Raw genomic sequence first — 27,533 nt, forward strand, 5'->3', positions numbered from 1 at the left:
AGCACATGATTCATACGCCTACCCATAAAGTATCATTAGTATTTCATTACCTAATTACATAAACATGTCTACGTATTACGTGACACTAACGACAGAAACAATAGATAGGTACTTTTGGTCGTGCCCAAGCCAATCGCGGGTTGGTTGGGTTAAAGGTTACATAATGTATGATCCGTGCTAAACCTCCTCAACTCATCATCATTCCCTTGTCCAATCCATGAGTATCTAATCTAAAGAATCTAATTAAAAAAACACCTACCTAATTCTTATGTCATGATATTGAAAAACTAGAAAACAGATTTAAAACTAAGGTGGCGAGTTACCGGTAAAGTTTTTGTAGGTCGATAAGTCAGAAACGTATATTAGCTGGCAGGCAGACTATTTATGTCTGCCGCCATCTTGTCGTTCGAGTGACGAAATGCTAGCTTACATACCCACTCGCATCGCAACCACCAATGCAAGCGATCAATAACGCGAATCAAATTAGCATTTTCTCAAACATGCAATGAAATGTCGTCGCTCCGGGCGTTATATCAGGCTTCGAAGTATCACGTTTAGGGCGGAGCAACTCCAGAGAACTGTAAAGGAATTTCATACGAAATTGAAGGCCTAGGCCGGGAAGTATTTTTTTTTAATTCTAATGTAAACATGGGGTCTGTGTCCATGAACAGGCTAAACAGCCGAATTATATTTTTTTTTTGTGAATGAATGGTTATCGGACCAAAATATCCGTGTTAACGCCTGTTATACACGAACGTACTGATATTAAGAATACGAATCTGTATGATTCAATGTGTTGATGAATAAATTTAAAATTTTGTCTATACGTAAGTCACCAGAGACCATAGACAATATTTAAAATCCTCTGCATTTATTTTATTTATAGAAATTGAGATTCTTATTATCAGATTGTGTATAATGGCCCTAAAAAGGTCTATTCGAACAATACACACGCGAAATACGGACGACTTCCGTAAAAAAAAAAAAACAATTATGGCGGGATCGGAAGGAAAATTAAAAAACTTTTGTTGTGAAGTTGGATTTTTATTATAAAGATTATAAATTTGTTTTTTTTAGTGGTGTATTTTTTATTTCATTGCATGTTTGAGAAAAGCACTATACATGCCTAGCCGTGAAAAGGTCTTGCCGGCTTCGTATCACTATCCGGCCTCCCTACGGTCGGCCGGCTATACCTACTCACCCGGCAAGCCCTTCTTTCCCGGCGTCTGCAGTAATGTACTATTGTTACTCCTTAATGAGGTATAAAAATCGTAAAAACGATAATTATTTTCAAGGTGACCATCATGTTTTATTTTAATTACAAGTATCACGATATTGACAAAATCTTTAAAAACAAAAGAAAAACGTGATCAATAACGAAGATCATTTGAATAACAAATACGTGAGCCGGCGAGTGGTAACAATCCGATAGCCTGACTGAGCCTGGCCCGGCCAAGTGTCGCCACGCAGGACGAAACGGGGAAATGACTGGCGGGTGGAAGGGCGGAGGTGAGACATAATGGAATTACATATCTACCACATCACAAGCTGCCCTGATATTATCACAGAATACTTAGCCCATCGACTCAGAGAGACCAGTGTATATGTTATCTCGAGACCGAATACAACTGTATGAAATTAAAGATGGCACTTAAATTGGTTCGCCCGAGGCGACGCGCATGGCACGGAAAGAAATGGGAATACATGGCTTGAGAGCACAATACGCGCGCATAGGTATATACGCCGCAGTATGCTTCGAAGCGGCCGTGTTGAAGCCAGGTGGGCCAACACAATCTAAAACAAATGTTGAGACTTGCGATCACGGTTTTCTATGAGTTTGAGCAATATCACCAGCTAATTAATTGGCATGCTTGTTTACGAAAGGAACGAGACCGATGGAATGTATTTTACTTGGAATTTATGACCTGATTCATTGTTGGCGTTGCTTTAAGTAGTTTGATGATATAGGTACCTCTTCAAGAATAACAAATATTTGCTGCTCAAGCGTACGGGTATTGTTGTCGTGAATCGCGGCCATTTTCATTTATAACACGTAAGCGTAAAAGCGAGGCGGGCGAGGCGGCCATGTTCGAGTGACGTTAGCCAGTGTTTTAATACCAACTGATAAACCAGATGGCATAACTGAACCGATAATTATACCGATCGGTAAATATAGAATAAAATTAAGTAGGTGAGATTTTACACAATTTAACCAGTCGAGCCCGTAAAAGTTATTATGCAGTCACATCGAATGACCGGAATGTCATCTCGCTCATATTAGGTGCTAACAGAGGACCACAAAACCACATACAGTGTAATGTAAATGTAACCTACGAGGGGTATTCAAAATATTCTCGGTATAAGAATGAAAACAAACAAGTACGAAAAGTTTGATATTTTTATTTTTCAATATACTCCCCCCCTATGTTCATACACTTAAAAGATCGATCAATTATTTTTTTTAATCCTGCATAAAAATATTTTTTATCTTTGGTGTAAAAATGCTCCTCCACTGCCGCCTTCAATGCTTTATCATCGGAAAATTTATTTCCACGCAGATCCTTTTTAAGATTGGGGAACAAAAAGAAGTCGCTGGGGGCTAAGTCCGGACTATACGGTGGGTGAGTAACAGTTTCAAACCCACATTCAACAATAGCTGCCTTGGCAATATGAGCAGTATGGACGGGGGCGTTGTCATGCAGAAGCATAACACCTTTGGTTAACTTTCCTCGCCTCTTTTCTTTGATTACATCCTTTAATTGACGTAGAATGTTAGCGTAGTACTGTCCTGTGATATTTACACCTTTTTCTTTATAATCGATCAGTAATACTCCTTCACAATCCCAAAATATCGTGGCCATGACCTTGCCAGCTGAAGGGATGACCTTGAACTTCTTGGGATGAGCTGAACCCTTAATGTGCCACTGCATGGACTCTTGTTTACTCTCTGGGTCATAATGATGAACCCAGGTTTCATCTCCAGTAACTATTCTTTGCAGCACCTCATCAGGATTTTCACCGCACAGGTCAATAAAATCGGAACAACAAGCTACACGCATGTCTTTTTGAAGCCGAGTCAGCATTCGCGGAACCCATCTTGCACTTACTTTTGACATATTAAGATGGTCATGGATAATATCATGTACGGTACCAATAGAGATTGGTTACTTGTGCTATAGATTTTACCTTCACTCGACCATCTTCCAATATAAGTTTTTCCACTTTATCAATATTTTCTTGTGAAGTAGATACTACAGGCCGGCCAGGTCTAGAGTCGTCTTCAACACTCTCCCTTCCACGTTTAAACTCGCTTGACCACTTTTGAATGGTAGATAAAGAAGGAGCAGACTCACGGTAAACACAATCCATTTCCTCTATTATGGTTTTTTGATTTTTACCCTGTTTTGTCAAGAATTTTATCACGCATCGATGTTCTAATTTAGTTAACATTGTCAATTCCCACATGATGTTCATGTTTGTTCAGCAATTGCAGAAAAACAAAAGAACATCTCGGTTCGAATTATACTTTTTTTTAATGTCAATGAATAAACCTTAGCGGCCAGTAACGAAAGAAATTTTAGAAGAGGTTGTAAGATATCAATACCGAGAATATTTTGAACGCCCCTCGTATTCCTTAGGCATGCAGCATGCTGCAATTTAGTGTTTCTGCTGATGAGTAAGTAGTTACTGGAGCTATTTGGGATACACTATGTTGACAACGAGCTTTGAATTGATATCTTATTAAGAGGCAACAGGAGTGGTCATTTCTCCATACAAACGTACTCGACTGTTTCCTCCGTGGGTTTTGAAGCTAGAGCAATGATTTTTTCAACACAGATTAATATTGTCAATATCTATGTCGGACCGTTTTGCTTTTTTTGATATTTTTGTTTTTTAAGGCGCTAGAGCCCTTCAAAAATGGCCAAAATGGCCTAATTGACTATGCCGCAATGAGAGGCGTGCTATTCAAAACTGACATCAATTAGTCAAAAAAGCAAAACGGTCCGACACAGATAATGTCATAATCATTTAGATTTCCAAACTTGGTTACGATTGATTAAGTTTTGGAGGAGGAAACAGTCGAGTACGAAACCTCGATTTTTGATATTTTTACGCAGGATTTTTCGCCTTGTCCTTATCGCACTAGTTTTAGGAGCCGCTTCCGTTAGCGAGACGGGTATATTTACCTAAAATATTTAAATCTTAGCTCCTGTTGGCTCTTAAGTTATTAGGGAAAAGGACACCACGGCGAATCCTCAGGGTAACAAAACTTGTTACGCACATAAACACTGCTAATTAATTAAAGTATACTATGCCCCTGCTTATCCTTCCTTTCACCTAAAAATTACTGCCGTATTGTTAGAATAACACTGATATTTATAAAGTAATTTAACGTTTGAGGGTGAGCTAAGAATAGTGGATTTTAAGTTACCTTTATTTTCATGATCCTTCTCATAAATATTTTTACGATGCCCGAATTGGAAAATATTTTTTCACTGTAACTTTAGTCCGGATGAAGTTTATATATGTTTGTTTGATTTGCGGCGGCAGACGACGGAAGGTAACGTTAAATTTTTAAATCAAATAATATAAATCAACTGATCATGATCAAACATCGTCTGCCTAGCATTTCCAGAAGTTCGTTAAGTTGGTGGTACTGGTATGCTCCAGGAGCATAAAAAGGGTTGATGAGTGTAGTTCTAACCTTGGCGCCTAGGAAGCGCGCTTCCAGCAGCTCCTGCTTGCGAGGATCCAGCGCCGCCTGGAAGTGCTCCATCTTGACGCCAACACCTGCAACAAAATGAGAGCATAAGCATGTTATGCATACGCTGCAATCGACGCTTACTTTGGCAACGATTAGTTGATTTTGATATTTTTTATTACCGCACGTCGTCCCATCTCCGCTTCAGTGGAAAGGCAGCATACAGTCGTACACCTAAGATGAGTTCGGTTGGGAGTAATGTCTTCTATAAGGTACTTTCGTAAGTCAGGTAGAGAAAGTTCTAATACTTGTACGTATTCCCTACCACCTAGCCCCTACCTATCCTAGCTTTGTACCTATTTTTAATTAAATCAGGGGTACTTATCGCAATCCCTGAAGACATGTATAGAAACTTATATAGAAAGTTGCTGGCATACTTATTAGTATGTAAGAGAAGCGGTAAATGCAATTACTGGTACATAGGTACTTTGCCTCTCTACCTACTATTAAGTTAATCACAGGTGTAGAAGCGTAAAACTGGTGCAAAACCCACAAAGATGGCATGGCATGGCATATGGTACTAAGCATATTTAAGCCATCTGGGTAAAAAATACCTTCTTTTTTTGATTTGCCAAATAAGGCGAGTTGCATCACTTGCATCATTCACAATCAATGAACTGATCAACGTTCAATATGACGAAGGTCATCTGTTAAGAACTGTCAAAATTTTCATACAAACAAATAAAAAGCTTAAACGTTTTTCGGATCGCTATCACCAACAATTAAACGCTAGTATAATTTTAACGAACTATGTCTGAAGAAAATTAAATGTGTTCTATTCTATGATGACGTTGACAAATAGTTCGGCCATTTCTGTAATTGGCCCTTAGAATCTAAATTAGTAATGTGAAGCCGAAAATCCTAACTTTTTTAAATTATTGTTTTACAAAAAAGATGAAATAACCAACCAGTAAGAACCTAAACTGCATTTAGCCTGTTTAAGTTTCTTTGTCTGAGAATATGCCATTTTCATGAGTGTTCTGAGTATGTATTGTAAGAAAAACGTTTATTATAAAATCATTTTTTTGAATTGCTATCTTATCTTGTTTAACCATTTGATGCGAGTAGAATACATACTCCATATGTTTCCATTTGGAAATCCTTACAAATTGTTTGTAAAGGATTGTAGTTTGGTAGTGGTAGTGCGAAAATAAGTTGACATTAAACTGATGCGAAATTTGATAGTAAATTTTATTAATGAGATCATTTTATGCAGATATTAAAAGAGTTAACTAACGAGAGGAAATGACCAACTCTGTATTTGTAAGATGGCCGTGATAGTGCTACTCGTAATGTAGTCTGAGCTTTTACATAAATTAATTAAGATAAAAATTAGATAAACAAAACATTATTACATTTTAATGATAAAATGTACGTTTACATCGGGCGATTATGCTGTTAGCATATTTCGCGCTGGCAATAAAATTAACACTATATTTATTAAAGCTGACACGGAGGCCGATAACTCGTTAAACCAACTCGGCAGGCTTAACCGCATCAGAGCTACAATGTTTTCACAAAATAATCATTGTTTTCGCACTTTAACGGCAGTTTTGCGTTAAACAATCGAATTGATTGTGTTGAGCGCAAATGGAATTCCGTAAACGATCGCAAATGAACACACACTGATCACAGTTATCACTTCAACTCTAAGTGTTCTCGAAAATCCGACTAACATATTAAACATATCTGAGCATTTCTCAAAAAGTTTGTACATTTCGATCACAACTTAGATTTCTATAAAAATTGGTATGCTGGTAAAGTACATGAAGCTGAACAACTTCCACCACATTTCCCAAAATGTCCCAGAAAGTTTCTATGAAACATTCCTTTTTTGTTACCAAATGTGTAAGGAAATCTAAGATGTGATCGAAATGTACAAACTTTTTGAGAAATGCTCATCTACTATTTTTGTAAAACTGATAGATGAACAAAGGATCGTCAATTGGCTTCATTCAGAAATCATGAAACATTTTATGGGGCGGGAGATGGGTCGGAAAAATAATATCACGTATTACCAGATTATCACTATGGGGAATGGGAGTGTGATATGTCATTCGTACACAGCATAATATTTAAAAAAAGTAAAAATAATAATAACTTTGTATAATAAAACTATTTAGCCCTGAAATGTTTATGCATATGCAAATGAAATGGATTGAGTGAATTCAGTGTTAACACAGTATTTATATGGTAATTAGTAACCAATGGCAAAATCAACAAATATCACTATTGGGGAAAAACAAAAAACAGGAAAAATACTTAAAAAGTTTACCTACTTAATTGTTTAGTAAAAACATTGAATTAATTATTTTCAAAAACTCAAACTCTGAAATCTTCCTCTAAGTTACGAAATCGTATGGTATTTTCGTAACTTAACAGAAAACTACACTATTTTGGGACATGATGAGATTTCCTATTTATTCCGCCCTGAATAAGTAGGTCTACAGATATGACCAAATTAAAATTAATATCTGGGAGACCGAGCTTTGCTCGGAAAACATATAAAATGTCAAGCGTGTCATATAGGCTGTGCTGTAGGCATTAATTAAGAACTTCTGGCTTAGGTTAGGATTAGGACGAAGGCAGTAACGTTGGTGAAACGTAAAACCCACGGTCAAAGCCGTGCAATGCAATTTTTTGCGACATAGTAGTAATAATAACCTTATATTATATATCATGTTTGTAGTTTTTAAGCGCTATACGTAAGTTGACAATAGCGATAACGTGTCAACAAATACTAAAATGCATTCAGTGATTACGTAATGTTTAGCATATTCTGAAAGGTTATTTATAAGGTTGTGTATGCCGTCATAGAGAAATGACTTTATAAAAACATTATGTTACGCGAAATATAAATAAAGCTAAGAAGGTAAGAGCAAGCGAAATTGATTTCCTAATGCTCAATGATCAATAAAAAATGGTTTGAAATTGATTGAAGTTTCTGAGTAAAATATGTTCAGAAGATATTGACTGTACTAAAAATTTACTTAGTTATAGTTCTTGTACCTATACACAGTTTACACAATAAATATTTCTGATTTCTGATTTACGTGTGGTATTGAAAATTTATATTTCGAGTTCTTGTGTAATGTCTAATTTTTTTTAAAATAAGCTTGTAAAATATAAATCATTAAAAAAAATCTTCTGCTCTTTTGTGTCCATTAGCAGCTATAATCAACGAATTCTTATATTTTCGGCGTGTTAGTGAAATAATGTAAAGAAAGAATTGGGAATGCGGGTCGCGGGCGGAGGGGCCGGGGTTTTGGCGCAGTATCTGGAGCAGACAGTCGAGTTGAGAGTTGGTAGGTAGGTACCTACGATTATGTAGGTATATGTATGTATATGTTCAATGTACATATCGATCGCCTCCCCGGGCCACTCGCCACTATGATCTCACCTCCATCCTCCCCGCCCCGCATCCCTCAGAAGCCTATGCCCTAGCCAACAACGAATGACTGTCGTCGACTAGTAGGTACTGCTTCTACGCTTTTCACGGGATATGACGCCTTTATTCTCAACAAAAACGTGGATAAAAGACAAAGCATTTCATCAGACAAGGGTACCTATGTTTATTTTATTAATAATATAATTTTAAAAATGTATAACAACTACCTATACGTTGTGCATGTTCATTAATTGTTCTGTAAATTATCGTTTCGAAAAGCACACAGCAAACCAGGCAGCATATATTTACACACTTCCCACCTACCCACTTTTGTACTGTTTATTTCCTATGCCAAACTTCGCAAATGGTTAACCTGCCCATGTGGTGAAGGGCCTGCCTGATGTAGTGATCAACTTTAATTTAATGTGATCTTCAAAAAAAAAATCTCGTCGCTGACCACGTGTACCTAACCTACATTCATAGAGCTTTTCCGCTTACATCTTTTAGGAGCCATGGATCTGTGTTTTGGGACCCTAATCACGAAAATTAACGTAGGCCCTGGCTTTTACAATAGCAACAGCCATTTTGACCTTTGAACATGGGGGAAAATAATAATAATATAATTATTGGGATGAGTCCGGTTTCCTCGCGATGTTTTCCTTCACCGAAGAGCAACTTGTAAATATTTATTAATTGTACTCCATTGCACAAAATATAAACAACAATGTACAAATGACGGACTTAATGCCATATGGCATTGTCTACCCCAGTCTTTATAGATAGGGCCAAGCAGAGATACTATAGGTGCAGAGGAAAAGTTAATTAAATTACTTTAATTAAAAAAGTAAACCATAACCGCATTACATAAATAATATAGGTGTAAACTCGTGCAAGTGCGCGTGCATAAAGTAATATCTATATATATAAATGCAAGTGTCCTAACTGACTGACTGACTGACTGACTGACTGACTGACTGATTCATCAACGCAGAGCCGAAACTACAAAAGCTAGAAAGTTGAAATTTGCACACTAGGTTGCACTTATAAAGTGTACAAGAGATAAGAAGCGATTTTGAAAAATTCAACCCCTAAGGGGGTTAAAAAGGGGATGAAAGGTTGTATGGGGTTCAAGTTTTAGTTTAAGCTAGAAATTTGAAACTTTGTGAAAATGTATTACATTAAAAAACAAGAAAACTAATTTCAGCGTTTTCGAAAATTCATCCCCCAAGGTGGTGAAAAAGGGGTTGAAAGTTTGTATGGAGATCAAATATTTTTGTGAGTGTGTGACTTTAAACTTTGTATATGGGTATATTATTATAAGACAGGAAAAGTAATTTCAGCGTTTTTGAAAATTCATCCCCTAACAGGGTTAAAAAGGGGTTGAAAGTTTGAATCCATTACAAATGCTTTGAAACTTCTTAGAAAGGCATAATAGCCGATTACAAAAAAAAGTAATTGCGACGTTTTAGGAAATTCAAACCCTAAGGGGGTAAAAAAGGGGATGAAACTTTGTCTTGGGGTGCAAATTTTATTTTAAGCTAGGACCTTGAAACTTTGCAAAAAGGTATTAAATTAAAAAACAAGAAAACTAATTTTAGCGTTTTTAAAAATTCATCCCCCGAGGTGGTGAAAAAGGGGTTGAAAGTTTGTACGGAGATCAAATATTATTGAGAGTGCGGGACTTGAGTCTTTGTATAAAGCCATATTATTAAAACTCAAGAAAAGTAATTTCAGCGTTTTTAAAAATTCATCCCTTAAAAGGCTTAAAAAGGGGATGAAAGGTTGTATGGGGTTCAAGATTTATTTTAAGCTAGGAATTTGAAACTTTGTAAAAGTGTATTATATTAAAAAATAAGAAAACTAATTTCAGCGTTTTCGAAAATTCATCCCCCAAGGTGGTGAAAAAGGGGTTGAAAGTTTGTATGGAGATCAAATATTTTTGTGAGTGTGTGACTTTAAACTTTGTATATGGGTATATTATTATAAGGCAGGAAAAGTAATTTCAGAGTTTTTGAAAATTCATCCCCTAACGGGGTTAAAAAGGGGTTGAAAGTTTGAATCCATTACAAATGCTTTGAAACTTCTTAGAAAGGCATAATAGCCGATTACAAAAAAAAGTAATTGCGACGTTTTAGGAAATTCAACCCCTAAGGGGGTAAAAAAGGGGATGAAACTTTGTCTTGGGGTGCAAATTTTATTTTAAGCTAGGACCTTGAAACTTCGCAACAAGGTATTAAATTAAAAAACAACAAAACAAATTTCAGTGTTTTTAAAAATTCATCCCCCGAGTTGGTGAAAAAGGGGTTAAAAGTTTGTACGGAGATCAAATATTTTTTAGATTTCGGGACTTGAATCTTTGTATAAAGCCATATTATTAATTCTCAAGAAAAGTAATTTCAGCGTTTTCAAAAATTCATCCCTTAAAAGGGTTAAAAAGGGGTTGAAAGATTGTATAGGGTTTATATTTATTTTAACCTACGAATTTGTAACTTCGTAAAAAGTTATTTCATTAAAAGAGAAGAAAACTATTGTTAGCGTTTTTCAAAATTCAACATTTAAGGTGGTGAAAAAGGGGTTGAAAATTTGTATGGAGGTCAATATTTTTTGTAAGTACGGGACTTGAATCTTTGTATAATGACATATTATTAGAATACGAGAAAAGTAATTTCAGCGTTTTTAAAAATTCATACCCTATAAGGGTCCAAAAGGGGTTGAAAGTTTGTATAGGGTTCAAATTTTATTTAAAGCTAGGAACTTGAAACTTCGTAAAAAGGTATTTTATTAAAAAACAAAAAAACCTATTCAGCGTTTTTAAAAATTCATCCCCCGAGGAGGTGAAAAAGGGGTTGAAAGTTTGTATGGAGATCAAATATTTTTGAGAGTGCGACTTAAATCTTTGTATAAAGCCATAGTATTAGAACACAAGAAAACCTATTTCAGCGTTTTTAAAAATTCATCCCATAACAGGGTTAAAAAGGGGTTGAAAGATTGTATAGGTTATAATTTTATTTAAAGCTAGGAACTTGAAGCTTCGTAAAAAGGTATTTTATTAAGAGAAAAGAAAACTAATTTCAGAGTTTTTGATAATTCATCCCCCAAGGTGGTGAAGGGGGTCGAAAATTTGTATGGAACCCAAATATTTATCAGAGTGCGGGACTTGAATCGTTGTATAAAGGCATATTATTACAATACAAGAAAAGTAATTTCAGCGTTTTTAAAAATTCATCCCCTAAAAGTTTAAACAGGGGTTGAGATGAGAGTTGGTAGAGGGTTCAAATTTTATTTAAAGCTAGGAACTTCAAACTTCGTAAATAGGTAGTTAGGTAGTAGGTTTTATTAAATAGTGGACTTGAAAATCTTCTGGGGGTTGAGAGAGATTATATCGAGATTATCGAGAACAATTTTATTCAGTTAGGGGCTTGAAACTTCATAGCCAGGTTGTGAAAGACAAATCTCATGCGTTGTATAATAATTAACAAATGATTAACCGTCCCTACTGCTATCTTTTGCTGCGTAATGTTCTAAGCTAATGTAGAATTTATAACCACCAATATACAAATCCACGCGTACGAAGTCGCGGGCAACAGCTAGTGTACATATATAAATACATTACTGTTAATAAACTCTATTGTTACGAGATTTCAGACTCTATGCACGGCACGAGGAACGAAGCGCAACTTTGACAAGTAAGAAACGAGACTGAAGTGAAATCAATACGTTGGTTTATGGCGCAGGTTTTATAGCTAACGTTTACTTCGAGACGGTGCTGACATTGAGGGGCACAAGGGAAAACAAACACTTTTCTTAGGGAATGTTTTCATGGATACCTAATGAGATACCTTTTGAGAATGTATATGCCACAATTAATTAATTTTATATTTTTATTTCAAAAGTAATAAATGTAAAACCTTTTTCAATCAGCTACGTATCTCCACCAAGCTCGAATGCTATACGATAAGGTAAAATGGTGGTCCAAGATAACCTATTTAAAAAACCGGCCAAGTGCGAGTCGGATTCACGCACGCAGGGTTCCGCACTATCAACAAAAAATAGAGCAAAAAATCGTTTCAATGTTGTATGGGAGCCCCCCTTAAATATTTAATTTATTTTATTTTTAGTATTTGTTGTTATAGCGGCAACAGAGATACATCATTTGTGAAAATTTCAACTGTCTAGCTATCGCGGTTCACGAAATACAGCCTGGTGACAGACGGACGGACGGACGGACGGACAGCGAAGTCTTAGTAATAGGGTTTTTTACCCTTTGGGTACGGAACCCTAAAAACTACAAATTTTCCATACTATAAATTTTTTACAAAATATGTAATTACAGATGGTTTAGTGCAACCGCCGTAAGATCTTTAGTAGAGTAAGCTAACTTTGCATCGATCTGAACAGAACAAAGTGATGAAGTGACATTATAAACGTCATATTTTCGTAGAAATTAGTCATGAATAATGACATTACCGCGTTTTGTCGTTGCAAATGCCATGCAGAGTTAGCTTGGTCGGACTCTACCCATTCAACTTTACTTTTCGACGAATATGGTAACTTATTGTTATTTACTGTATGGGGTAAGTAAACAAGCAGTGTCCGCCTAGTCAATAATAAAGCATGTATTAGTGACAACCATAAAATACAAGTGTATAATTCGCAAAATTTAAAAAAAATATGCATTCATCACCAATTACCGATAAAAAGATTTTTATTACTATAGATAGACTATCCCTTAGAGTATGTATATGTAATTTATGTTAGTGATGTTATAGGTGCATGTCAGAAATTGAATGACTGTTGCCTCTTGGGTCACGGACGTCACGGTACAAAATAACAACTACATACAAAGAAGTTTCTGATTACAGCTCAGCTATAAACTTCCAAAGTTCGATATTTATCGAACACGAGCTATAAATAAGAAGTAAGAGAACTATAAATAACAAAAACTATTTAATATTAATCTTCAAACTACTTAAGTTGTTTTAAAGTTAAACGACTCTCACAATAGCGATAATACTAACAATGCAAGAGTGGATGAGCTCACGATGTATTTAAGGACGACCGATATCCAGGTAGAAATTTTCCGATAACTACAAAAAATACGTAGTTAGGTCATTATCTATTATCTAACGACATGAATGGAGTGCACACTGCACAGACCGAAGTCGAGGGCAAACCGAGTTTGTTTTGTACATAATTTGAATGGCTTTTACCTGTATGATATTTGATGTACATATTTTAAAATTATATGATAAAATTAAATTATGACGTTCCACGGGTAAGGGTAGGTACCTTTTGGCACAAGGGGTCTACGCTGTTATTAACGATGCTTTAATAAAGTACAGTCAGCAGCAGAAGTTGCTAGGCGGACCAGGTGTTCACAATTACCTGGACACGCTCTTATAACCTTCAGAATAAAGTCGCGTCAAGATCATTTTGAACACCTCGCCCGCTTAGCAACTTCTGCTACTGACTGTACTACGCGACGTAAGCGCCAACCGTCATATGGTACCTTTACCGCTGAAACGTCACAATTGTCTTCTTATTTTATTGTCCACAACGTACTTAGGTATTATTTATTTATTGACATGTTAGTCGTTTACAAGTTTTACTACCTTTACAACCTACGTTTACAACCTTTATTAACCCCTTACTGCATGTAATAAAAAATATTTGTTGAAATTTGAACTTTAATAGCTGTCAATAGAGTTGAATAATTATCATATCCGCCATATATGGCTTTGTATGCGGTAAAATTTATAGTGGTATTTTGGGTTCCGTCCAATCAGATGTTTTGCATAATTTGACTTTAATTATATTAAAACAATGAGACTACACCTAAAGTTCATGTAAGAAATAAAATAAAGCACTATAAGTAATCAGTAAGCAGTTTACTACTACTACTACATCATTATTAAGGATGGTTAATGGGGAGTTGTAAGCACTAATCATGAATGCTTAACGAACTGCACTCTCTAGTGCTAAGCTGGTGTAAATAGGGCATAACGAATGGAAACGCACATTCAGGTGGCAGTTGCCAACTACTAGCTTAGGCCTTTCTCTACAACTGTATTTTTATTTGTTATTAATATCCTGTAAACCAACATAAAAGTCCATAACCAGAAACTTTCCTTTACCAGTCGGATATCCAAATGGTTGTCACTAATAATACCTAAGTACAATTTAAATAATACCTAAGAAAAATTCACCGCTACCGGCAAGCAAGGCTCGAACTTGTTAACTTTTGAAACACCGGTACCTTTTTAATTAAATAAACTACAAAGTCAAGGATCCGCCAAATGTCTAACCACTCAAAACGAGATTTAATTATTAAAATCTGTTAAATAATGACTACTACGAAGTATTAGTATCAAGTTATGCCCGTCATGATATCTAATAACATAACAAACGGTGTATAAGTGCCGCGTCAGACGGAACAGCTGATCGCGAGCATGTTTATTCAGATGGAACCAGCGTATCGCTCGCCGTTCACACACACTTATCAATGCATGACCATCAATAAAAGGTTATGCTTTCTAAGCAATTGATATTTAGGGTCTGAGTATAGGGTTAAAGTTGGAAACAAGCAACGCGCGCACGGTGTTTATGTGACGGTGTGTGATGTAGGCGTGTGTGACGCGTGGTGTTGTGTTTGTGTTGTGGTGACGCGTGCTGGCAAGTGGCAGCAGCAGGCAGACGGCCCGCGGCCGTCTACCGAAACCTACCCTTGCAGCGGGAGTTGCGGCGGCCGCGCTCGCTCGGACGATCGTTCATCGTGAACGCCTCCTTGAAATGCATCTTCCAACACCTCTCCGCACCGCATCCACATTCACGTGTAGCATCGGCACGCCAAAACACAATCCGCTCACTGTCACCAACACCCGTCCGATAAACAAGTAGCGACTTCCCGTCAACCGCCGTGATCCGATCTGGTTACGTTTCCCGGAACGAGTCGCATTTTCATTTTTCGAACACCGGCGACAAGCGAACAAAACGTTTGATAGGCGCGAACCGACGGTCGACCTCGGGCGCGGACTGGCGCGCGATGCGAACGGCCGTCGCCGCCTCCGCGCGAGACCGGACCTCGCGTCTCGGGGCGAGGATGCGGGAATCGGCTTCGGCGCAATACCCGTCACGAAAATAATAGGAACAGCGAGTGCACCTCAGAGTGGCTCAGAGGCGCGACGCGACGCGGTCGGTGCGAGCGAGACGCGGATAAACACCAGACTGTTTACTTACGGCGCTCGAGCGCGGGGTACGGCGGGCGGGGGGCCGCCTGCAATCCGCGCGCTGCAATTACTGCCTGTAGCCGCTGACGATTACATCCTAACTCCCATCACAATTAAATAATAATACGAACTCAACCCGCGATCCCTCAACCTCAACCCAAACTAACACTTATTTGCAGTAGATACTGAAACATGAAATTCACAAAACAGGAAGACCTACTTTTTCGTTCTCAAATATTTCAGTTCAGTCCAATTACTATGCTTTATTTTTAACACAATGTTCTATTTCTAACTGAAACTGTTGCTAGATTTCTTTACAAGAGCCTAGTTCTTGCACAGCAAAGTAAAGCAGCAATAACTTTCAGCAGACAACTTTCAGGGTCACCGTGTACTTGCAAATTATTAACAGAGGTTACGTAAATTTGAACGGTGTCTTTCAATTGATCGTTAATTCTTATCATTTTAATTAGATTTGAGGGTTATCACTATCAGTAATAATAGGTCGAGAACTCGAGATTTAGGTAGAGGGGATATTGTTTTACATCTAGAGCATGGAGTCGGTCGGAGCAGGTTGACGATCAATCGTCGAGCAGAGCTCTGCACCGGGCGGTGGTGACTGCATTCCAACACCCCGCCCGCTCGCGAGCCCTCACCCCCCGTCCTTCCGGAGCCGTCACGTGACGCGGCGATTAGCCGCCGAGTGCGCCACCGCGACCGAAATAGAGCGCACACACTACATCACACATCTCGTTCACCTCCACTAAACCATGCTAAACTCTCTCCGTTTTTTCTGACAGTCGGCCCGGCGTGTGAACGCAACGCAGCCGTATCCAGAGAACCTCGCTAATGACCACATTCTAAGCGATTGTTAACCTAACGATATTATAACGGCACACAACCCGCTTCAATACTATCCTAAAATTTCATCCGAGACATTTTTGAATGTTCAAGTATGTATATGAGCAGGCAATTCGTCTACATTACTGTAAATAACTGTATCAAAGTATCACCTTTAGTAGTAGGTAGAGCCTTATGTAGAGACGAGGCGTACATAACAATTATATTAACAGACTTGAAGAAACAAATTGAACAAGGCGTAGGAGTATCTAACGAGGCCAATATGGCACGAGCAAAGGACTTTATGCGGAATCGTACCAGTCAACGTGTAAACCCCATTGTGAAGTTGCCAATTAAGAGCTGACAATTGTTGATGAGCTACTTAAAAGATCAATCTATCAGCACGAGTATAATACAACACAACGTTTGCCTTCATGGCTCGTTAAGTAACAAAATACAAGTCGAGTTAGCTGAAAAATAATAATGCTTTGTTTCAGTTAGCAAGGGCGGTTTCAGTTTAATAAATAATTCAAATTATTTTCACAGTCCGACAAATTTAGTACGAGTGGTCTGTAAATTGTCGGAAATCACGCGGGCTACCGCATTTAACAACAAGAAAAAGACGACACGATCAATACAGGCTGCAAAATGTACACGTGATCGCGTCACTATATAACTTCCTCCCACCACCCCGCTCACCCCCTAAACACTCAGCTCCTCCCTCGACCCGATGTCGACACTAAAGGATTTTTCTACCCCTCCTTTCCCATCTTGTTAGAAACATCACTTCGCCTACATTATTATCATCTCGGTTTGTTTACTACGCCTAAGTTTCTCTTAAATACGACGATTAACTAAGATTTGCCGAGCCATTCCCGTACCCGTTTACATTTTTGCAGTAGCGAGATGACAAAAAACGCGTCGTCAAACCAGTTCCCTCGGGCGAATGTGAGCCCATTGCCGCGGCGGCGGCTAGGGCCGCCTTGGCCGCCTCATTTGTGCTAACGCACGGTCAATCAATACTGCCTGCCTTTCAAAACCAAATCTACCTAGGAACAGAAAACTTTACATGCTTTATTCATGCTCGTAATTCCGGCATATTAGCTCAATTGCCAGGCAACTAATCGTCGACTACAGGTATGCTTCAAAATAGGCGTCAGTTATTAGTCTTGAGTAAAGCTTTAACCCGAAGCCGCCAAATAATATTAGCACTTAACATATAGTTACTGATCTCTTTGCAATCATGTACACCACTAGCTATGGCGAGTGCGGGCGAGGTGAGGTAACCGCAAAGTGGAAATAAGGAAACTTGATTACTTAAAGAAAAGTCGATTGTAGAGGCGTGGTTTAGTCGAGATGTTGGGATCATTAGCGTGGCTCTTGAATAAGTGAGGCAAGGGTGGGTGAGGTGAGGCTACCACCACAAAGGGTTGCGAATTGCGATCCGGCGCGTTCGATCGATAGCGTCCGCGAAAAATGCCGCAGCCACCGCACATCTCCTGTTCGAGGGCGAGCCCAGAAACAAAACCGGATTGTGTAACCAACAGCCGTATAATCGACGCTCGCAAACTCCGATAAATCATCGTTCGTCTCAAACAGCGATCGGGTACAATTTCCCTTCATACCGTTAGATTGCGACGTTAACCAACATCGTATTGAACGCACTCATTATGATGCACGTAGACTTTCTATTGCTAAGTCAACCTCGCTGGTACAGTTTCTCTGTAGTGCGGACGACTTTTTCAATTTGCTGGATGAAAAAGTGGTGCATCGAGTGGTTAGAATTGGTGGTGGCAGCGATGCGCCGCGTATTTGCAACGGATGCAGCGAAATGAACATGAACAGTTCGTTGACCTCGAGCGGGCCGGGTTTCACTCGACTCGTAGAGCAGCGCCCAGTTCTGCATAGCGCCAGCGCAATCCACAATGCGAATCAATTGCCTGAACGCACATACTTAGTACGTAAACGTGGCAACAACGCAGCGCTGTCCATGGCTAGCCGCACTATTGGACACCTCGGCTCGGCCCGGCCAGTTCTAATATAAACACTATCTACACATTCTTAGTAAGCCACTGACATCGACTGGAAATACGCTGGAACCAAATAAGACCAGATTCATACGCCGCTCTTTTGCTATATTCCTTTGAATTCGATTTAACTACATATATCTATTTGTGGCATAGAATATATTGTTATGCGCCGTCTACTCCTGTGTAATATAAATGAACTATCTTAAAATCTTAATCAATATCTAAACATTAAAATGTCAATCAATAGAACTTGCTAACTATGTAAACAAAAGTTACTAGTAAATTGACATTCAGTGTCAATTTTAGTATGGCGGTTTGTTATACATAGTTAGCGAGTTCTATTGAATGACACTTTACATCATAATTGATCATAAATGGTTTCAATTATTTCAATACTGTTCAATTAATCTTTTTAAAACGCATGAAAGACATCGTCGACTTTTTAGATGTTGTTAGTGAGATTTAAGGTCATCGAATACACGGAAAAACATTACTTGCTCCCCAGTTGAAACAAAACAAAAAATCATATTTATTTTAAAGCTTACTGGATAGATAGATGTAACTGCTAAGCGCCAATTATTCACAATAAATTTGCGCCTTCGCCAAAAGGCAAAATGTATTCAATCCAGCAAATAAAAACTGCAAATCTCCAAAACAATCTCTCTATATTTGTCAAAAATCGCCGTATTTTTCCAGCATCTCAAAACCGTAAAACTTGACGCGTAAAATATATTCTGTGTTTATTGGAATGATTATCAAAAGACCAAGAGGTGGGCAAGGGAACGGGACGGGTGCCGACTCCGGCATCGATCCATGTCTTATGTACTTACGCGCTTTACATACATGCCGCCCGCGCTATGTGGAGATTCAACCGCGATGCGTCAACCGATGCACATGCACCGCGCCACCGACTATACGTACGGCTATTGAGCCAATATCTTTATAAGTAGCGCTACCCTAACCTTGAAATGATGACCTTTTCGAAACAAGTTTAATATTACGCGTGCCATTTCACTACAATAAAGGGGATAAGAGTTATTAAGCGAGCAGGCTATTTTCATTTTAATTTGAGTCATCGTGAAGCTTATGTTGGATTTTTAATTTTTATAGAAAACATACTTGATTCAAGATTCAAGTTAACTTTCTCGCCGTCTTACGCTTTACCCTCTGTCGCCTCCATGTAAACCGCAAATTTATTAGTACGAGTGAGAAGGAGCACCCGCGCCGGCCCGGCCGTGAGAGATTATCCCGGTCGCCGCTGGGGGAATGGATTGGAGGAACAAGTAGATATGAATTGGGCTCTGCTTAATCGAAATACACACGAGCTCGGCCCCTTTAGTAACACCCCGCGGGCCATGTGAGAACTATAATTAATTTAGTAGACGGATCTTATTCATATCATATTAGGCGATATCAGAACGCGCATGAATTAAATTTTACCTGGTTAATCCTAATATAAAAAAGTGGTCGGGCAGATGTCCATATACGGCTGCCAAGGTAAACAATGTTTGCGCGACACAAGATAACACTCAATATGTGCATGATACTGCAACCATCTGGTTATACGGCAAGACAATGGATGTTAAATTAGCTTTTATATTAAACGAATAAATTAAAACGGCGCTGTATTAATAATATAATGCCGATTCGAATAGGAGGGTAGCCATTGTTCGGAAAAACATGTTTGTTAGTGGCTACCGCTTGCGTGGCATAATCAAAGCGGGCGGAGGTGAGAGGTAAAGCGCGGGGGAGCGTCTAAACTCCATCAGGCGAGGCAGATTCGTCGTGTCGGGTTGGACTGACCTCGAATCCCTATTGATCTGGTGACGGCCCGTCTATGACGTCACACCGTGCTCTAACATGGCCGCTGCTAATACAGAAAACTACGCCGCCTACGCAGTTCAAACACTGCACACAGTACGAGCCTAATCGATATAAATAGGTCCAACATCGGCTCAAACGAAAAACTTCATGCGCTTCATTAACTATTTTTAACTTACTGTTCGTTGGTAAGTTGGTAACTGAACTTCAAATATTGGTGATTATAATCGAAAAAAACCCAGGATTATTTGTTTATGACTTGATAAAAATTGTTTTCGTTCGTGCGTAATCAAATTAAAAAACGAGTCTACACCCTATATCAGAAAACAACTACATTAATTTTTTTCAATCCAGTATAAATATTTTACGACGCCGACTCTTAAACGGAAAGCAAAGTTACTGCTTCATTACAATGAATCTGATCTCTAAAATTCCCCAACATGACCAACATCTAAATCCCATAAAGAAGCCACGTAGTCAACAGTCAAACGAAAATAGATTTTACGACAAGTCATTGAGGTTTATTGTTTCCACCAATAAATCCAAGCAAGGGTAGGGGTAACGCAACAACCTTATTTTCTGCAAGAGCTTACCTGGGTATAATACTTTCTCCGTCATGCCTGCGGATCTAACAAGCTCTCCATTGAATCCTGCGAACAAGAAACAAGTTGTTGTTAGGAACTTGTGAACAAACTTTAAAACTGATGCAGAAGTTATATTGGTAAATAGGTATCTTGTATTTGGAACACAAGCATATCTCTGGTTAATAATAATCATTATTTAAATTTAGTTAGCGAATGTTACTAAGTGCACCTGCAGTCGCAATTTACGTCTCAGTCCTAAGTAGGGGAAAACGAGCAAAGGACAGGCGCTGCCGCCCCTACACGAGAGTAACGGAACTGCGCAGGTATAAAAACGCTAGTGAGCACAAATAAGTCGCGTATTCACTTAGTTTCGAAGGTCAACCGTGTGTGTACCTGTACTCGGCCTGACTAGGCGACAGACGCAAACTGTTTATTTTAATATGCAGCGTGTCATGTACCTATACTCATACTTAACCACGTATATAGAATAATATAGCGCGTAGATAGGCTACAGTAGGTAGATAAGTGTGACTTCATTGTGTTAACACAAACAACTAATGTCATGGCTAGGTAGGAAAATACCAACCATGCTAAACAGAGTTTCGTAATTTCGATATAGGTACAAATTATTTATCAGTGTTTAAAAGGCCCTCCTATAAAAACGCATTCCAATATAACTAATGAAATGATTACGTAATCAGTGATAGGTAACATCCTCAGTAACACACCTCATTTATCAAATTGGAATAGGTACCCAAGAAGTATCTACATAACATACTTTGGTTTTTCCAACCAGATTGAGCAAGAAATCTAAAATAAATATTTATTTTATACGTGTTTAAATGTATATGGTAGGCAAATTATGATTGATACCTTTAGCCAAAAAATCAATAATAACTTATAGTTAAAAACATTTGTTAAAGATTGTCTGGAAGAAATCGCCTTTTAGCAATAGGACCACCTGTTGACTACTTGAGATGCTGTATTTTTTATTGTTTTCTGTATTAAAATGTGCTATATAAGAGTATTGAGCCTTTATAACATGTAAAATACCTATTGAAGTGATCTGCCTTAACTGCAATAAAACTGTTCTAAATTAAAATTAAATTTCAATTAAAAAAAGCCAAAGTGACATTTAACTAACCATAAAGTCACAGGTCAGTCTATTATTAGCTGACCTTTTACCAAGCAGATCATTTTCATAAATTTTAATTAAATAATGTACAATAACTTCTAAGCAGGATTTGCTATGGAGCACCTCAAAAGATTATATTTGTGGCTTTCCATCAGAGAAAGGTCCTTATGCTTTATCTGCAATAAGGACCCTTCTGTTTGGAATGCCACATTTTATACCTTTTCATTATCACAATTTAACAACATATGCTTGAAAAATATATTTTTAAAAAATGAAATTAATAAATTAAGCCTGATTATTTGACAGTCGTGAGAGCTGGAATAGCATTTTCTCTCTCCCGATCCAATTTTAGTATTTATCCTGATTGCATCCTTAACTACTGGCTCCGAACCCAACATTCACAAATGGTACATATTAATCCTTATTGACTACTGTTGATATTATGTATGAATAAGATTGTTTCCATAAAAAATATTTTATTCCATAAATGCTAGTTCATTTTCACTGAATAAAGGGATTTACAACATTTTCCACTTTAACTTGTTCCTCAAACTATATGACAATATCTGGGTGACCGAGCTTCGCTAGGAAAACATTTAAAAACTCGAAAATGCGCGTTTTCCCAGAGATAAGACCTAGCTAGATCGCCCCCGAAAACCCCCATATAGCAAATTTCATCGAAATCGTTAGAGCCGTTTCCGAGATCCCCGAAATATATATATATATATATAAATAAATAAATAAATATATAAATAAACAAGAATTGCTTGTTTAAAGGTATTAGATTAGATTGACAAAAGAATGGGTTGATGCTACAAAAAGTTTACTGATACTGATAAAACAAGTAAAACAACCGGCAGTTGACAGATTAAATCTAATAAAACGCAATATAGTTGGTGCAACCAATTTGTCAGTCAGTAAGAACCAGGAAAACTATACTCATCCTTTTCTTTTGGGTGCTAGTACTAGTGTAAGACAAAGATTCCCTCTGTCTATGTTTGAAATGAGGTCCTTTGACAAACTATAAATAATATTAATGTATGATAAAGTTTCCATGACAGTTCTTGGAACATTGTGTGTACAGTTACGTTTTTCACCTTATTGTAATGGATTGAAGTGAAGAAGTTTAATTATGAACTCGACTGTACATTCATAAAATTATATTCAGACAATACAACTTCACTTCCATCAAATGAATACACGATAATTAGGTTTACAGTACCTTGAATCAGGCTTCATTAACTTTATATTGAAAGGAATATACCTGGAAGTGGCAAACTTGACATGGTGTGCACATCTCACTCAATATAAGTTAGGTATAGCTGTATCTACTTTATTTTTCAAAATCCTAAATATAAGATTAGCATCACACATATTTTAGGGAAAAATGTGAAATGAAATGGATTGTTTCTTGTAAGGCCCTGAATGGACCACAGTACATAAATAGAAAAATGTTATACTTTTACTAAACAAATGAAGGCCGTATCATCCAGGTAGTTCCGAAAACCTCTATGCATGCTGCATATTAAAAAAATGGGTATTCTAGGTATGTAATACCTACCATGTAGCTCTTTAACTTGTCAAAACCTGTTAAGGTAATTAATTACATTTACATGTTTATGCAAAATATATAATAAATGGTAGAAGTATCAACATTTATGAAATACAACATTACTTATAGCAAAATATTCTATATTTTTATACTAACCTTAAAATTCAGAACTATGAACCGAATATATTATGTAGTTCCTGCAGTCAACAAGTTGCACAAATATGTACGAGTTCTTTTACCAATTCAATGATATTTCAGTTCATTACGTGCGAAAATGGCGACGAAATGGTCAATTTTCATTACGGAGTTTTCCTCGGCAACACCTCTCGAAAACACTTCAATGTGTAACAAATAAACATTAACTTATGTTAAGGCATCTAAATATAGTTTTTGCACTAATGTAATTGATAACGGATTAAAAATAAAACAACAATTCTGCACTTTGTTTCAACTCAAAATATAGAATAACAGAAACAGATTATCAATAGAGTCAATGGTACTCAGACGTACACCGAAAATACACAATAGACAACATAATAGGTTAATGCGACCTCTTGACAGTTCCTGTGTGAAATTGTCAACATATGACAATCAAGATCAAGCAAGTACAATGATACCGGAACACGAATAAAGACAAAGTGACCCAAAGTTTCTTTCAAAATTGATATCGATCAATATGTTATTTTAAAATTAATTGGTAATTATAAATATAATTTGTTACATGCGTTTATATTTATATTAAGTTTGTTTATTGTTTGAGATTAATATTCGGAAGTAGTTCAATGTTGCCAAACTAAATTACTGAATAAATTGTTTATACTTGGTCAACCAGATCTTGACAGTAGAAAAAGGCGGCAAATTTGAAAAATATAGCCGCGAAGGGATATCGTCCCATAGATATAATCAGGGGGGGGACACTAGGAATGTAGTTAACGTCAGTAAAGATGCAGGCGATTTCTATATTTTGCCCCCGACAACATACTATTGCGTAAAGTTGACTTCCGATTACACAAACTACGTCACCAGATGTCACTATAAAATTCATATAATTTTAGTGGCATTAATATTAAAATTAAAATAAGTACGAATTAATATTTTTAATTATTATAATTTTCAATTTATTTTGCGAAAAAATAAGAGTTTTGTTAAAATGTGATTTAATTATACTGTTTGTTTATGCTGGCAACACTTGCATATCCGCCAAGACCATAGAGGTACAATCATAATTATATAGATGAAATGGGCGAGGAGCCAGTTGACCGAACGAGATGCACTTATAGAACTTTTAGTATGGAGTAGCAGAGAAAGCGCTTTTTGAAATAACCCGACCAAATTACGTAGGTTATGTTTGGTAGGTTGTCAGGAACGTCAAAAAGTGTTTTTAACCGCCTTCAAAAAAAAAAGGAGGTTCTCAGTTTGACCCGTATGTATGTATGTATGTATGTATGTATGTATGTATGTATGTATGTATATTTGTTCGCGATTATCTCGCGTTTGGCTGAACCGATTTTGATGCGGTTTTCAGAAAAGTGTTTCTTACATTCTGGAGAAGGTTTTAGTATACATAGATCTGAGCTGATGCTGAACCCTGGCTGTACCTAGTGGAACTCAGGTTTGGTGCAACATAGGCTCACGCTGTTTTGGTCATCCGACACGCCTTGATGAGCACTTGGGAGAGCAGTACCCAAGATAGAGCTGATGCTGAACCCTGGATGTACCTAGTGGAACTCGGGATGTACCTAGTGGAACTCAGGTTTGGTGCAACATAGGCCAACGCTATTTTGGCCATCCGTCACATCTTGATGGGCACTTGGGAGAGCAGTGCCCAAGATAGAGCTGATGCACCAAACCACCCTGGCTGGTAGGGTTCACCCTGGCTGTACCTAGTGGAACTCAGGTTTGGTGTAACATAGGCCCACGCTATTTTGGTCATCCGTCACATCTTGATGAGCACTTGGGAGAGCAGTACCCAAGATAGAGCTGATGCTGAACCCTGGCTGTACTTAGTGGAACTCAGGTTTGGTGCAACATAGGCCCACGCTATTTTGGTCATCCATCACATCATGATCAGCACTTGGGAGAGCAGTACCCAAGATTGAGCTGATGCTGAACCCTGGCTGTACCTAGTGGAACTCAGGTTTGGTGCAACATAGGCCAACGCTATTTTGGCCATCCGTCACATCTTGATGAGCACTTGGGAGAGCAGTACCCAAGATAGAGCTGATGCTGAACCCTGGCTGTACCTAGTGGAACTCAGGTTTGGTGCAACATAGGCCCACGCTATTTTGGTCATCCGTCACATCTTGATGAGCACTTGGGAGAGCAGTACCCAAGATAGAGCTGATGCTGAACCCTGGCTGTACCTAGTGGAACTCAGGTTTGGTGCAACATAGGCCCACGCTATTTTGGTCATCCGTCACATCTTGATGAGCACTTGGGAGAGCAGTACCCAAGATAGAGCTGATGCTGAACCCTTGCTGTACCTAGTGGAACTCAGGTTTGGTGCAACATAGGCCCACGCTATTTTGGTAATCTGTCACATCTTGATGAACAATTGGGAGAGCAGTACCCAAGATAGAGCTGATGCTGAACCCTTGCTGTACCTAGTGGAACTTAGGTTTGGTGCAACATAGGCACACTTTGTTTTGGTTAACCGACTTGTCGTCGTGTGCCTATGTTGCAGAGTTCCACTAGGTGGGTCGATGAACTTTTTTCTAACTGCCTTTAAAAAAGGACGTTCTCAGTTTGACCCGTATGTATTTATGTACGTATGTATGTGTGTATGTTTGCTCGTGATTATCTCGCGTTTGGCTGAACCGATTTTGATGCGGTTTTCAGAAAAGTGTTTGTTTCATTCTGGAGTAGGTTTTAGTGTACAGTACATGGATGGTTTGAAAAACCAATTGGACCCGGTAGGTGGCCATGCTATCGGTATGACTACCAACAAATTTATGTTGCTGAAACCGATTTAGATTAAATAGTGGGAGTGGGAGTCGGACTCAGACTGGGACTGGGAATGGGAGTGGAAGTGGGAGCAATATACATACAAATCGTTTAGCACCAAAACGTCGTATTATGTTGTGTCGCGTTTATCATCGAGTTGGGCCATCACCAACATTAGTAGGTAGTTACTAGCCCAAAACTAAATGGAGAGCCTAACAAACTAGTATTTTAGCCCAAAACCTAAAATAAATGAAGTACTACGTATCACTAAAAAGTAAAAAATAAAATAAAATAAATAAAAAATAATTAAAAAATTAAAAATAAACAAAAATAAAACCAAAATAAAATAACTTAATATAATATCTTTTTTTTAAAAAGGGAACCGCCTTCAAAGAACCAACCCACTGAAAAGTACAAAATAATTTTTATATGGCACCCCTTTACGTGTCCAGTCCCTATCCCGTCGTAAAGCAAATTTTTGCCAAAAAGTGATTAATACCTAATAATAAGAAAATTAATAATCATCCGGGTAATTACTTAGTTTTTGAAGGCGGTGCCAAACCAACAAAAACAGTCTTTACTACCAATCAGAAAAAAAAATACGAGTAGGTACAAGAACTAAATTAATGAGTAAACTAAGTATGTCTTTATAATGCAAGTTAAGTGCAGCGTTCTTCGTTGTCTAAAATATCGGTTCTCAAACATTTTGGTTTGGCACCGACTTCAAAAACTAAGTAATTACCCGGATGATTATTAATTTTCTTATTATTAGGTACTAATCACTTTTTGGCAAAAATTTGCTTTACGACGGGATAGGGACTGGACACGTAAAGGGGTGCCATATAAAAATTATTTTGTACTTTTCAGTGGGTTGGTTCTTTGAAGGCGGTTCCCTTTTAAAAAAAAAGATATTATATTAAGTTATTTTATTTTGGTTTTATTTTTTAATTTGGTCGCATCACGTATGTTCTGTCCCTCACGGGCGCACGCGTATAGCTCATCTAAGTATATAATACTAGGTATATGGCCAAGACATGCAATTTTTTAGCTGTCACTGGAAGAGCGTAAATTAAAAATATTTTAGTGATGGTTGAGCTATTTTCTTCGTTATGGTGCTGGAGGAAATTAGATTATAGCCCGAATGAAAACACATGCCTGCCCTGCCCTGCCATGCCCTGTTGTGAAAACCTCCAGAAAATGCTTTGAGTTCTGTGTTATTTTGTGCAATATGGACGCTATTTTAGAGTAATTTTAT

The 27,533-nt window shown here is 37.8% G+C and overlaps 1 protein-coding gene across 9 annotated transcripts in view; it reads right to left on the bottom strand.

Moving 5' to 3' along the window:
• Positions 1-23,692, bottom strand: part of LOC134648749 (serine/threonine-protein kinase tousled-like 2) — a 56,747-nt gene extending 33,055 nt beyond the window's left edge. For 5 of the 9 annotated variants that reach the window (XM_063503260.1, XM_063503264.1, XM_063503263.1 and 2 more), the window contains exons 1-3: positions 23,048-23,084; positions 20,658-20,714; positions 4,706-4,791 (exon numbers count right to left, since the gene is read on the bottom strand). In XM_063503260.1, coding sequence (XP_063359330.1) covers positions 4,706-4,791; positions 20,658-20,714; positions 23,048-23,069 — 165 coding nt within the window. In that variant the 5' untranslated portion in view covers positions 23,070-23,084. Of the gene's footprint in view, positions 1-4,705; positions 4,792-14,872; positions 15,357-20,657; positions 20,715-23,047; positions 23,085-23,491 lie in introns of those variants that run through there. The other 4 variants (XM_063503262.1, XM_063503258.1, XM_063503261.1 and 1 more) reach the window with 4 other exon arrangements.
• Positions 23,693-27,533: the final 3,841 nt, after the last annotated feature.

Source organism: Cydia amplana, chromosome 6 (assembly GCF_948474715.1).
Source record: "Cydia amplana chromosome 6, ilCydAmpl1.1, whole genome shotgun sequence".
Classification (NCBI taxonomy): Eukaryota; Metazoa; Arthropoda; class Insecta; order Lepidoptera; family Tortricidae; genus Cydia; species Cydia amplana.